This window comes from Haematobia irritans, chromosome 4, assembly GCF_050003625.1.
Source record: "Haematobia irritans isolate KBUSLIRL chromosome 4, ASM5000362v1, whole genome shotgun sequence".
Classification (NCBI taxonomy): domain Eukaryota; kingdom Metazoa; phylum Arthropoda; class Insecta; order Diptera; family Muscidae; genus Haematobia; species Haematobia irritans.
Window position 1 is genome coordinate 128,550,206 of NC_134400.1, and position 14,483 is coordinate 128,564,688.

Here is a 14,483-nt window from a genome sequence, read left to right on the forward strand (position 1 = left end):
GTTAAAATCTTACTCTTTATCTGTATTTATTTTCATTATTACGATTAAAAATAAACTAAAATAAAAAATAAGAATATTTTATGTCTATAAGACATAAACTTGTCCACTTCCAGGGACAAGTGGAAGATTATACAAATGACTTGAACGAGATGTTTTCTAATATCCATGTTAGTTTTTGCGGAAACTTAACCACGACCTTGGTCGTGTGTTTCGATGGGCAAGGCCCAATGGTCTGCTACTAAATCCACTAAAGTCTAAATGTTTGATTATACACAAGAATAGAAGGTTCTCTTTGTCGAATGTTGATATTATGATAGATGGTAAGAATCGATGTAGTCACTAGTGGTAAGAATTTAGGACATAAGCGTAGGAAGGCCTCTGAGGAGGGGGCTTAGACCCCCCCCAGAAAAATTGTAGCCCCCCCAGAATTTGAAACTCTATTTATGATTTTCCATTTTTCAATAAATGTCAATAGTATATACAATCGCACAAAGTTCCGCTAAAGACTTTTATGAACAATCGAATTACTTGGGTTGTGGTAGCAGTTGCCGATGGCAATATTTGAAGTCAGATGTTTATGAAATAAAGCTGTGGTTGAACTTATGATTGATTTAGTTTAGTCAGCCGTTGCAATGAATTTGCATCACTTCTTAAAGTTAGATCCGAATTCAGTGTTTTGATTGTGAATTAAAAAATTTTGTGATATTTTCCCAAATAAATAATTTTTATATTGTTTTTATGATTTTTTATGCATTCTGACGCTTGTTTGAAACGTTTTTCCTCGAATAATTTCCAAAATTATCGATTTTTCTATAATGGATTTAGCAGTTTTGTGGCAAAATTTGAATAATTTGTACCAATTTATTTATTCTTACTCTTTTTTAAACTATTTTTTATTAAACTATTATAAACAAAAAATTACACATTAAAATATGAAAAAAATGAAGTAAAAAAACTTCCTGTGTAGTTAAAATAATTGAGGACATTTTTGGACGTACTTTTAAAGTTGTGCCTCTAGAACAACTCACAATTTTTTTGCTGGGGAAAGTGTGGAACTACTTTTAATTGCTTTATTATAAATTAATTGTCGAGTTATTTTGATGTCTAATTTTTATTCAATTTTATGAAATAAAACATTAATTGAACCTATATGTTCAGTCTATAAATTTTTAGCTAGGGGGGCTATAGCCCCCCCTAGGAAAATTGTCTAGCTACGCTAATGATTTAGGAGTGGTATTCCATAGCACTTTGAGTTGGTTGAGTCATGTAAACACGGTCGTTGGACAGGCATATGCTAGATTACGTTCTTTATGGGTTACTCATACCTACACACCATTCAATATTCGACTTCTCCTGGCGAAAAGTCTTTTGATACCGGGTTCAATTTACGGATCTGAACTCTTCGCGAATTGTGACTCCGTGAGCAAAAATAGACTTAACGTGGCATTCACTAGTTCGTTATGTGTATGGGTTACGCAGGACTGATCATGTTTCGCATGTTACAGACTCCCTCTTTGGCTTTAGTTTTAATACATACCCTGCTTAATGTCAAATCGTTAGTATTTCTACATAAATTGATTTACAGACGAAAACCAAGCTATCTCTATGATAGAATTCGGTTTACAAGATCTGATAGGAATAGGAATATAATACCCTTTAGAAGGACAAGTCTTGTATCCAAATGGCAGTTCTTTATTGGCACGATACGTCTCTGGAACACTCTACCACCCGATATACAATGCATCAGCAATGCATCATCTTTTAAGAAGAGTATTCAAAATTTATTTCACAATTAGAATATTTAATATTAAAATTTTGCTGGTAGATATAATATTGACCCACAATTTCAATCATCAAGAATGCAATGGATTTGAATATTAAAAGTATTTTCTTAATTTTTTCTTTAATATTAATATTAGTCTTTATTTTATTTATTTAAATTTTTCTTTTTTTCTTTTATCTTTAAAATTTAAATATTGTATTTATAATCTGTTATAATATGCACTGTAATTATAAGATTTTAATCTTGTTGTGTAGGTACTCAATAAAATGAAATGATGTATTAGGAGTAAAATGTGGCCTCTGTGGACATATGTGTATAAGTCGGCCACAGAAGCTTAAGCTTTACTCCGACTTTCGTGAGATTTTGCACAGGGTGTACACTTCACATTCTTACTATGCATGCCAAATTTGATTTAAATCGCTTCAGATTCAGATATATCTCCCACGTATATCTATAGTCCGACTTATATACATATGTCCACAGAGGCCACATTTTACTCCGATTTATATCAGAATGAAGTGGGGGGAATATCATACGGAAAACGACGGTGAACTGTCTGAATAGGCAGGTAGCAATTTTTGATTAGTGAAGACGGATTTAATTTGGATAAAAATCCTCAATGGATTCGAAAACATGAAATTTTTCGTGAATCTTGTTTTAACGGCTCTAAACCAATTACAAAAAACTAATTGAGCATTGTAGACACATTATCGGCGAACCTATACAATCGTTAGCTATTTCCTTTATGCCTGATAAAGGTGATAGAGGATATTCAAAAGTAAAAGTCGCTTGCTATATGTGCTACCATGATGAGAAAAAAAGGAAGCGTCCTACAAGTAAATATGTGGGCAAAGTAAAACACCAGTCTTTGTGGAGCACAGCTTGGTGCAAACCAAACACTTCAGTTGCCCAAATTATATATATTTCGAGTTTTTATTTCCTCTTCTTTTATTTGTATTATTTTGATATGAAATATTTCAAAAAAATCAACTAAAAGTATCTTAAACCAAAATATTTACATTTGTAAATAGTGGCAGATTTTGAAGAAAAATACAAAAATGTATTGAACAACTGCAATATTAAATATGTACATATTATGAAAGAGCACGAAAAATTAGCCACTGAGTCCAAATTTAATAAAAATCGGATAAATATTGTTGAAATGGCAAGAGTGTCAAAAATGAAATATTTACATTTGTATATAGTGCCAAAGCTAGGGTTAAGAAGAAAATGCATGGGATTTTCCTGACTTTTTTCTATCCGATGTCTACTGAACATCAACATATAGCTCAACATCGTTCATCGGCTTTTAAGAATGTGCATATGAATCAGCTGCAAGCAAGAATTGTAAGGAACAAACTCCCTGTTCCAAGTAAGAATCCTAAAAGTGAAGAACAACAAATGCCATTGCTCACATTTTATTCTATAAATGTAAATTTCATAATGGGGATCCCATACGATAGAGCCATAAACAGGTAGTTAAAAAGCATTTTGGCTTCGAAAAGATTAGTTAAAAATAACTTAAATTAAAAAAAAATAATTTAAATTATGGTCAGGCAAGACGATTATACTTAATGTGGGTTACATAAAAAGATGAACTCGTGGGAATTGGATTTTTAGGACTTTAATATATAATTTTATCACATTAAAATTATACTCTGATTCATTTTTTAGACAATAATTTTAAGCATATTCATTTCTAATGAAATTGTGCAATTACTTCGAAATTGGTAAAATGAAAAATAATAATAATAAGTTTATTCGCATTTTTATTTAATGAGTTTTTGTTCTAGTATAAATATATATGATACTTTCAACATCTTAATAGAGACACATTTAGTTCAATATATAGGCTATATAATAAGTTCATTCCTTTTGAAGAAAATATATAAATATAAAAAGAATTGTATCTTTAGAAAAATAACCATTACATCTAGTGTTGTTAAGACACTTATTATATACAATTTTCTTTAGCAAACTTAAAGGACACTAACGACTATTATGGCTATGAATAAAACAATTATGACAATCCAATACCCTAAAATGGACAAATGTGGATATTTATTTTTAATTTGAAAACTATCTCTTTATATGTCTACATACCATAAGTTTTGTCTTCGTTTCGGCTAATTCGATTTACGCCTTGAGTTTGCTGGTTTACACCTCTTTCAACTCGTTCGACAGAGTTAGCTAGATTATCTAATATATCTGAAATAAAAATTAAATTAAAAATTAATTGATATGAAATTACTGTGGGAGCTATTAATTTTGTGTGGCCAATGTTGTCGATTGATAATATTGATGCATGGAATTATTTGCCCCATATGTTTTACATGAAAAGCATATGATTATTGTGAATAATATAAAAAATTCAATACCATTTTGTTCTTCAAATTCTTGGCCTATTTGTGTAGCCAACGCTCTTTGACGGGATATCGTTTGTGATAATGTTTCCAGACCACGATTTTGCTCTTCCAGTATATCGATTTGTGCTTGTTTCAAACGATTTACATCAATAACATCTGCTGTACCCTGAGCATTTTCTACAGATCTGCCTGTACGATTAGATGGAGAAGCCGACCAAATACTAGATGATGCTGAGTTTTCCAGCAAGGCTGTGCGATCACTTCTTGTGGCACTTGTGTATCTATTTTTTAAGAGTTGACGTTGAGACTGCAAAGAGTCCCACAATTGTTGACGTCTTTCGATTTCTTGGTATGTCCTGAAAGAATTGAATGAATAGAATAGTTCATTTTAATCTACAAATTGCTTAACACTTACACTGTTTGACTTTTCGACGCCTCATTCAGTTTATATTTCAATTCTTGCAATTCCCTATCAAATTGCCTTATTCCCAGCTGTATGGATGATGTCAGACGGTTATAGTCCGGCGATGATGCATTTTTGTTATCACGATCATTCAGTTGAGTTAGCAATGTTTGGTTTAAACGGGAACAGGATTCGTATTCCGTGAGCCTAGAAGCGTTAAGTAAATTTGTGAGGATAATAATGTCTCATGCAAAAATCCTGTTCTTTTATCAAACGTTAATTTTATACAAAACATATTTTTATTATAATAACATCTCATTACGCTTATATGGAAGATCACTTTAAATCATACCATGAATCAACATCTACCAGTGCCATGATCCCGAAATGCCTTGATCAATCTAAAAATTTAACAACAATTAATCTCTCTGATTAAATCAAAACATCTGATTAACAAAACAAAGAATTGTCAATTTGTGTTGTTCTTTTTAACTGAATAGTCTGATTCAAAGGGTGTGTAGTATAAGTCGCAGCTTTAAAATTGTAATTCAGAAGCGCTAGATGTCTCTGCCGACATAATATCTTGAAGTTTTCGTTGCAAATTATTAATTACATATTGCGCCGTCCAGACTATACGCTATTCCGGACGGAATACCAGTGTTTGTAAAGAATCTTACAGTGTGGTCGAACGCTAAGAATTGGTAAGATTTTTTACAAACACAGACATTCCGTCCGGAAAAACTTATAGTCTTTAAGACGCATTAAACTAAATTGTTTTAATGTACTAAATTGCTTGGCGCTGTAGATTGTTATTACTTATACTATTTAAAAAATCCCGAGATTCTATATACTAAAATCCCGAATCATGGGTAGCGATTATGTCTTCCGATATAACTTATAGTGTGGCCAACATCTGGGATATGTTCGACACGAGAACTGCTGTCCGAATAAACTTATATTCTGAACGGCGCATATGTGATTTCGATAAGTTACTAAAAAACGTAATACAAAAATGAATAAAGAAAATTGAAGTAGAATGTTTGTTCTGCTACCTAAAGCTGAGTACTATGTTCTGTTTTCAAGCTGAAAACCAGCTTGTTTTCACGGTTACTTTTTTAAATTAATTAATTTAGAAATATAAAATTATTTGCAATCAATTCCTTGGACATTTTCAATCCATTATTTGACAATACTTGATCAAAATATAATCGTCTTCATAAATATATTTGTACTTTTAATTTAGTGTTTTGGTGGAAAAACCGAACATAGTACTCACCTTAACAAGAGAATTATGCGCTTTACAGATTATCAGTTATTCCGGACGACAGTGCTCGTGTCGAACATATCCCATATATTGTGCACGCTATAAGTTAAGTCCGAAGGCATAATCGATACTGCTGCATGTTTATGGGATCGATAACACATTTACCGCCGACAAGTCGTATCGATCCGACACACTGTAAGATTCTGTACAAACACCGACATTCCGTCCGGAATAACTGATAGTCTGTAAAGCGCATTAAGCCATTTGCTTACGGCGCCATTCAGACGCATTCCGGACTGAATGTCTGTGTTTGTAAAGAATCTTACAGTGTGCCGAACGTTAGGAATGTCGGCTATTGCTCCGTCCAGATTATCAGTTTTTCCGGCCGGAATGTCTGTGTTTGTAAATAAGGCGCCCAGTAGACCCACATTCAGCCACTGCATTGCTTAATTCCTTTGGAAAACTCTTCTGTAAGAATTTTCCCATTGGTGTGATAAGCAAGCATACGCGTGTTACATTGACGACTTCAATAAAAAGTTTTAATATAAGAATAGCATTTGAGTATAGGATAAAGTATCTAAAACGTTTTTCAACATTGCAAAGAACGTATATTGAAATTTCGCAAATAAAAGTCAGATAAAAACTTGCGCAAAAAAGTAATAAAGCAGGCGCCAAAAAGGCAAACCACCAACCGATTAAAACCACCGTCAACCTCTTCTAAGCGTTATAATTGGGAATTGATTGTATACATGTAACGAGTGTTTGTGCGATGTATTAGAAATAATCATTTAAAAAATATAAGAACGAAAATTGGAGACTTCTGTCACCTGTCACATAGAATTAAAAAAACATATAAACGTTATAAAAGAAAAGTTATCTTGTGAATTGATTTTTACATCCGGAAGACAATACCAACGAAAGCAATAAAACCGAAACTTCACGACAACGACGAATACAATAACAACCATTGCGTGTAACGTAGAATAACGGTAAGTGTTGTAATGTTCTCTTTTTTCTCAATTTCATGTAATGTGCTCACTCCCTTCAGTTACATGCTCACACTCTGCCTCATAGCATATTTTTTTTTTATTTTTCGGCAAATTATGTTGGTGTGAGAATATCCATCAACCGATTGTCCTGGTTTCGTTTGCCAGGAAAAATCGTAGTGGATGCCGCCTTTATCCGTAATATCTGCATCTTTGTATGTTTGTGTGTCTATTAGGTTGCTTAACTTGTCTCGGCCATTAGAAGAAAAACCTGAAAATGGATTCTCTGAATTAGGTCACTGTGTCAAACAATCTCGGATTCATTGTGTGCTTGCAATTGTGTTAAGGAGATGGAGAGAACAAGAATTAGCAAAGTTAGCATTTTTATGGTTGCCATATGTCAACACAAAACGGGAACATCGTGGGCAATTCAATTTCATTTCTAGTGGTCGATATTTATTTACGCTATAAAAAATGGTTGTTCTCCACTCCTTATTTGTATGCTAAAATTTGGCTCAGATTTCTGTTTTTAATATAAATATATATTCGGTTCATACACTGAAAACAATATTGTACTAATATGAAAGACTGACAACCTAAATTTTAGGATACACAATTTAGACATTTTTTTTTTACAAAATTCTTATTAAAAGATGCATTATTGTTTTGTTATTTAGAACATGATGCTTGCATCATTTTGTTAAAGTCGTATGACTTTGACGTAAGTTAAGTTTTCTTTAAAGTAAAAAACATTTTTGATTTACGGCCATTTTCTTGTAGCTCCGTTAGGCTTTAACTGCCAGTTAACAGAAAGTAAATTGCAAATATCTTCTCTCCGCTTAACTTTAACTGAAAATTTTTCAGCAGTTAAATTTCTAACTGGCATGTGGAATATATAGGCAAGATGACAGATATGTCCATGGTACGGTTTAAAAGTTCGTTAGCTAACGGAGCACTAACGGAGCTTCATGAAAATGGGTGTTAAAGAAATAATCTTTGAATTTAATGAGATATTGAATCATTGGTTTAAATATAAAAAAAAACTTCAAATATAGTTTTTTTTTTGAAATTAAGAAAAATTTGTATACATTCATGTATATGTTAAAATATGGATTTTTAAATTGACATTTATTTTGATATGATATAAAAGAGAGATATAATATAAAAGAGAATGAAAATTCGTGTCTTAATTTTAGTTTTATAGAACCTACACTGAAAACAGTGATAGGTTATATTTCGCATTTAAAAAATGGTATAAGAAATTGCCAAAAATGTATTTGACGCCATATGAAGTTTATAATGAACGAAATTTTTGGGTAAAATTTTAAGGAAAATGTGTTTAATTAAGGTACACAAAAATTATTGAAGTAAAGGAATCTTTATCATATTAGGGCAATTTTAACGAAAGAATAATAAATTCTAATCTCAAGTATCTATTTTGAGCGTATATTGATCGCACGATTTTACTGCATGAATATTTAGAATTCGCCTTTTTTATGCAATTTGTGTAAAATTGGATATTTTGTGTTCTAATAACGATGTTCCAATTTCTCCATGATAACATATACAAGCTAAATGATGATTTACAAGCTTGCCGAAAGGAAGTACCTGATATTTTTTAGACCCATATATCTAGACTCACCAACGGGCATAGTTTAATTTATTTAGTTTTGTTATTTGAAATTAAAAAAGATTTTCTTCAGCTGCACCCTCAAAAAAAAATCGCTTCTTTAACATATGTTCCCAACATATTTTGCAGGAAGCACATATATTATTGGATACTGCCGAAACATAAATATGTTTGTTTTATGTGAACATATTATATGTTTGGAAGCATTTTGAGTCTAAAAATATATGCTTGGAAGAATTTTTCCCAAAGACGATTCTGCTCATTGCCTAACATACTCGTAATTTTCACATCCACGAAATATTTTAGTTCTTGGCACCTTTCTCTGTAATACAAATAATGTTGAAGAAATTATTCACTTTTATAATTTTTTTAAATTTTACCTTTCGCCTGCACGGAGAATCGAACCGAGCACCATACAGTTTGTAAGCCAACACACTATCCACTGGATTACGTAGCTGTTATAGTCACCAGGAGATAATTATCGTTATAAATTACATTTATATAGCATAGTTTGCAGCGCCCACGAGCCCATGCAAACATAACATTATTTAACAGAAACATACATTGGTTTGCCACGTGGAGCAGTGGTTAGCATGTCTGCCTTGCATGCAAAGGGTCGTGGGTTCAATCCCTGCTCCGACCGAACACTTTTTTTATTTTTAATTTACACATTTATATTTATACTATATTAAATTTTTATAATGAAACTTCGAAATGTGGGTTATTAAAGATTTATAGTCAGTAACAGTGCTTGATATAAACGAAATTGACTGATTTTTGGATAAAATATTATTTTTTTATTTCAAAAATAACAATTTTGTAACAAAAAACTGTTTTTGGTACAAAACTTTAAAATTTGGAAGGAATTCAAAAACTCTAACAAAAGAAGAACGTGGAGTCGAGTATAAACATACATAAATAATTTTATAATATAAACATAAATTTAGTTATGCGTGAACAGTTTTTTACTAGCATTTAACACCGTCGCTCTAAAATGCCTTTTAAAGGGTGATTCTTTTGAGGTTAGGATTTTCATGCATTAGTATTTGACAGATCACGTGGGATTTCAGACATGGTGTCAAAGAGAAAGATGCTCAGTATGCTTTGACATTTCATCATGAATAGACTTACTAACGAGCCACAACGTCGAATTTTCAGTGAATGGGCCCTAGAAAAGTTGGCAGAAAATCCGCTTTTTTATCGACAAATTTTGTTCAGCGATGAGGCTCATTTCTGGTTGAATGGCTACGTAAATAAGCAAAATTGCCGCATTTGGAGTGAAGAGCAACCAGAAGCCGTTCAAGAACTGTCCATGCATCCCGAAAAATGCACTGTTTGGTGTGGTTTGTACGCTGGTGGAATCATTGGACCGTATTTTTTCAAAGATGCTATCGTTCGATGCTAACAAACTTTTTGTTGCCAAAAATGGAAGAACTGAACTTGGTTGACATGTGGTTTCAACAAGATGGCGCTACATGCCACACAGCTCGCGATTCTATGGCCATTTTGAGGGAAAACTTCGGAGAACAATTCATCTCAAGAAATGGACCGGTAAGTTGGCCACCAAGATCATGCGATTTGACGCCTTTAGACTATTTTTTGTGGGGCTACGTCAAGTCTAAAGTCTACAGAAATAAGCCAGCAACTATTCCAGCTTTGGAAGACAACATTTCCGAAGAAATTCGGGCTATTCCGGCCGAAATGCTCGAAAAAGTTGCCCAAAATTGGACTTTCCGAATGGACCACCTAAGACGCAGCCGCGGTCAACATTTAAATGAAATTATCTTCAAAAAGTAAATGTCATGGACCAATCTAACGTTTCAAATAAAGAACCGATGAGATTTTGCAAATTTTATGCGTTTTTTTTAAAAAAAAAGTTATCAAGCTCTTAACAAATCACCCTTTATTTTTCTTTAATAATTCATTTTAAAGAAAATAAACTTTTTAAATTGTTTTAGCTGCAAAACTCGAATTTAATGCCCGCTTTTATATTTGAAGGTGTCCGTCAACTCCTCGTGGACTACTTATTAATAAAGAGGAACTAAACTTTGTTTTTATATATTTTACTGTGTAATTTTTCACTATTTCCTCCTTATTTCATTTTACTGTCCCAACTCTAAAAAGAGTATAGTGCCCTTTCGTTATTTTTATGTAGACCCCTGATTTCTTTTAATGAAGAAAAAATTGTGCCCATAATGCCAAAATGATAAACAAAACACATGTCCACACATACATAAAATGGTGCTCTCAAGGCGAAAATATATGCTGTTTGTTTTTCAAATGTCTATTCTCTTGGTTCCGAATGTCTGTCTATTCTCTTTATTCAAATTAAATAACATTTAGACTTAAGCATATCAAATTTTTGGCCTTATCATAAAACAATTTTCCGAAACAACATACAAGCGGTTTCACAGAAATTGTTCTCGTTTGATTCTTTCGCTGTTATGTTGATATCTTTCGTCAACTCTCCCGGTTTCCATCTCCATTTCTTTCTCTATACTCTCTCTGTCGCTTTGAATAAAATATCACAACATATGTATGTTTAGTCGAAATTTGTAAATTTATATATGTTTGCATTCACACATATGATTTTTATGAAACATTCATGCCACAAACATAATATATTCTAACATATTAACATAGATGTCCCAAACATTTAGTGTTAGTTTAGGAACATTACATGTTTGCACTTAAATGTATTGTGTTTTAAAATTGTGCCCGAAACACATTTTGTTTATATCGGAACATATGAAAAACATATTTTTCTAACAGTGTGGAGGTACGTCAGTTGGGAAGAAAAATGTTGGGCTTTTGTATTTGGCTGAACACCCACGTCTGCACTAAAAAAAAAGACTGTGACCTTCCCTTAAGGATTTTGCGATATCTCAACAAAAGTATTCATGTATAAATAAATGTCAGTTAAATTAAATTATAACAGATACTTCAAAGCAAAAAATGTTTTCTTAATTTCAAAAAACTTTAAGCCAAAATTCAAACTCCTTAAATTAAGTATTAGCCAATTTTTGAAGCTTTTTTATCTTTAATCCCAATATGGAATGTCTCACTTAATTTAAAGATTATTTCTTTGAATTAACATAGTTTTTCTTAACTATAAAGGAAATTGGCTTTACTTCAAAGACATACGACTTTGAGGGATGAAAATTTAAAAAATTGCTGTCCTTAATTTAAAGAAAATATTATGATTTTTCTTTATTTATTTTAAAGAAACATTCTCTTTATATAGTGTAATTCCCTTAATATAGTGTAATTATAATTAATTAATATTAGGGCAATATTTTTTACAGTGTGGGGTCTTTGTTTTGTAAATTTGTCTATTTGCGGCCTATTTCCTAGCTAAATTCTTCTCATCGTTATGGCAACGCTGTTGCCTTGTTCTTTTTGATTTCTTTGAGAGAAATCATTATAACATGCGAGAGATGACGCACTGAGAACAGTAACTTCTCATTTTCTCTAGAATGATTTTGTTTATGGCGAATGCAGTAACTGAATGATGCTGCGCTGCTGACGGTTTCGTAAATTTTTGCTACAAATTGCATGTGCCTGCGCTGTTTGACCACCACAATGGGCAACCCCCTATCATTGTTGCGAGTTTGCTATTTGACTGGCTGGCTAGCGCACAAGTGTTGTTTGATTTGTTACCAGTTTTTCAGTTTCCTCCGTTTTAATGACCAAATTTGTGAGAAAAACACTTGATTCTCTGAAAAGTAATAACACATATAAACAATGTACAAACTGGTTTCATTGCTGACAATTGTGGTTATTTTTTCTTAAATCTGTCTAGGCTGTAGTGGGGTAGGCATAGCAGTTTTTTGTAACAAGAACTTTTCCTTTAAATTTAATATGGACCAGATTGTCTTTTGCCGAAAGAGTACATTTAAGTAAATTAACTTGATAAGGGATTAAATGCACTACAGTTATTTTTTAATCATCTACTCGTATGATATGTATGTATAATAGGATTCTTTACACTGAAAACAACGGTTTTCTTTTTTTCAGGTATGACATTTTAGTCAAATGAGCTTTTCATTTGTATATAACATAACACATAAGAAATAAGCACACTGAAAGCAGAGTTTTCTTTTGTGAGGAACGAAATTTTAGACAAACAAAGTTTACTTTTGACACTAAAAATGTTTCTTTAAAAGCAAATAAAAACAAGTTAATACGGCCGTAAGTTCGGCCAGACCGAATCTTTTGTACTCGTCACCATGGATTGCATAGAAACTTCCACTAAAGACTGACAAAATTTTCTATAGAAATAAAATTTTGACAAAATTTTCTATAGAAATATAATCTTGACAAAATTTTCTATAGAAATAAAATTTTGGTAGATTATTTTTGGCGATATGCACCAATTTTTGTGTGATTGGGGATCGGCTAAATATAACTATAGACCGATATGGACTAATTTTTGCATGGTTGTTAGCGACCATATACTAGCGCAATGTACCAAATTTCAACCGGATCGGATGAAATTTGCTTCTCTAAGAGGCTCCGCAAGCGAAATCTGGGGGGTCGGTTTATATGGGGGCCATACGTACAAGTGGCCCAATATGGTATTGCAAATACCATCCGACCTACATCAATAACAACTACACACAAAAAAATTTTTCTGGTTCAATCACGAAATTAATTGATCCAATTAATTTTTTAATTGAAATGTCTTCAATCACAGAAATTAAGACATTTCAGTTAAAAAAATTAATTGGATCAATTTCGTGATTGAATCACAAAAAAGCTTTTTTTGTGTGTAAGTGGATTGGTATGAATGCTATTTTTCATGAATACGGCCATAAGTCTAGAGATGTTTTAGAAGCGTAAAATTTTTTTAAAATAGCCTTAAAGCCAAGTTCAAGACGGACACACTTGTGATAAATTTTACTCATTTTAGAAGGTTATGAATTATTTTCGATTAAAGTAGAATTGTGTACTTCGTGTGTGTAAAACTTATTTTTCATATTTTAAGTTCATATCGTTTGAGTAAAGAAAAAATAATAAAAAAACAAGTATATACGGCCGTAAGTTCGGCCAGACCGAAGCTTATGTACCCTCCACCATGGATTGCGTAGAAACTTCTACTAAAGACTGTCATCCACAATCGAATTACTTGGGTTGCGGTAACACTTGCCGTCGATTCAAGTTTGCTCTCGAAACGACAACATGCATACTCGAAAGGCAGGTCTACTGAGACCGCATTACATGAACTAGTCAGCTTTATTGAAAGCTCACTATCTGTCAAAGAATACACAATCGTGGCATTTCTAGACATCGAAGGGGCGTTCAATAACGTCCATCCGAGCTCGATATTAAATGGACTGACAACTCTGAATGTTGATCCAGGTATACTTAGGCTGTTAGACGAACTTCTAAGGAAGAGACGCATTTCAGCCACACTAGGGCAAGCAAACAAACAAAGGTATGTGAACAGAGGCACTCCTCAAGGAGGAGTTCTATCACCTCTTCTTTGGAATGTTGCTATAAACGACCTTCTGGTTTCCCTAGAAAAAGAAAGGATACAAGTGGTGGCATACGCAGATGATGTGGCGCTAGCAGTCAGGGGAAAATTCCCATCAACAGTTAGCGATATTATACAGAGAGCCCTCCGGATGACTGAGAAATGGGCGAAAGATAATGGTCATGGGGTAAATCCTGCAAAGACAGAACTAGTCATGTACTGCAAAGATCGCAAAACTCCCACGGTTAGGCCCATTTCCTTAGGGGGTATTGAAATTCCCTTTAGGGAGTGTGCAAAATACCTTGGCGTTATTTTGGACAGGAAGCTGAACTTTAAGCTTAATATTGAAGAAAGGGCGAGGAAAGCAACGGTAGCTTTATACTCGTGCAAAAAGGCAATAGGGAAAAAGTGGGGACTAAAACCAAAAATTGTACATTGGCTATACACGGCAGTGGTTAGACCTATAATGCTATATGGTGTTGTAGTCTGGTGGCCGGCACTTCACCAGCCGACAAGTTTAGACAAAGATCAGCGTATGGCGTGCTTGTGTATCTCAGGTGCATTCAGCAAGACAG

The 14,483-nt window shown here is 33.0% G+C and overlaps 1 protein-coding gene across 1 annotated transcript; it reads right to left on the reverse strand.

Annotated features, from left to right (window-relative positions):
• Positions 1 to 3,535: 3,535 nt before the first annotated feature.
• Positions 3,536 to 5,060, reverse strand: Syx8 (syntaxin 8). The gene is made up of 5 exons (XM_075307331.1): positions 4,905 to 5,060; positions 4,565 to 4,759; positions 4,162 to 4,505; positions 3,887 to 3,991; positions 3,536 to 3,821 (listed from the first exon to the last, which is right to left on the reverse strand). Exons 1-5 carry the CDS (start codon positions 4,928 to 4,930, stop codon positions 3,763 to 3,765), a joined length of 729 nt encoding a protein of 242 aa, XP_075163446.1. The 5' UTR covers positions 4,931 to 5,060; the 3' UTR covers positions 3,536 to 3,762.
• Between the last annotated feature and the right edge of the window lie 9,423 nt (positions 5,061 to 14,483).

What these genes read in the sequence shown, in the direction of transcription:
- Syx8 (XM_075307331.1), bottom strand. Translation starts at nt 4,930, where the DNA reads ATGGCACTGGTAGATGTTGATTCATG. An exon ending in GCGTCGAAAAGTCAAACAGT is followed by an intron (nt 4,506 to 4,564) that starts GTAAGTGTTAAG and finishes CAATTCTTTCAG; the next exon opens with GACATACCAAGAAATCGAAA. An exon ending in AGAATTTGAAGAACAAAATG is followed by an intron (nt 3,992 to 4,161) that starts GTATTGAATTTT and finishes TTTTTATTTCAG; the next exon opens with ATATATTAGATAATCTAGCT.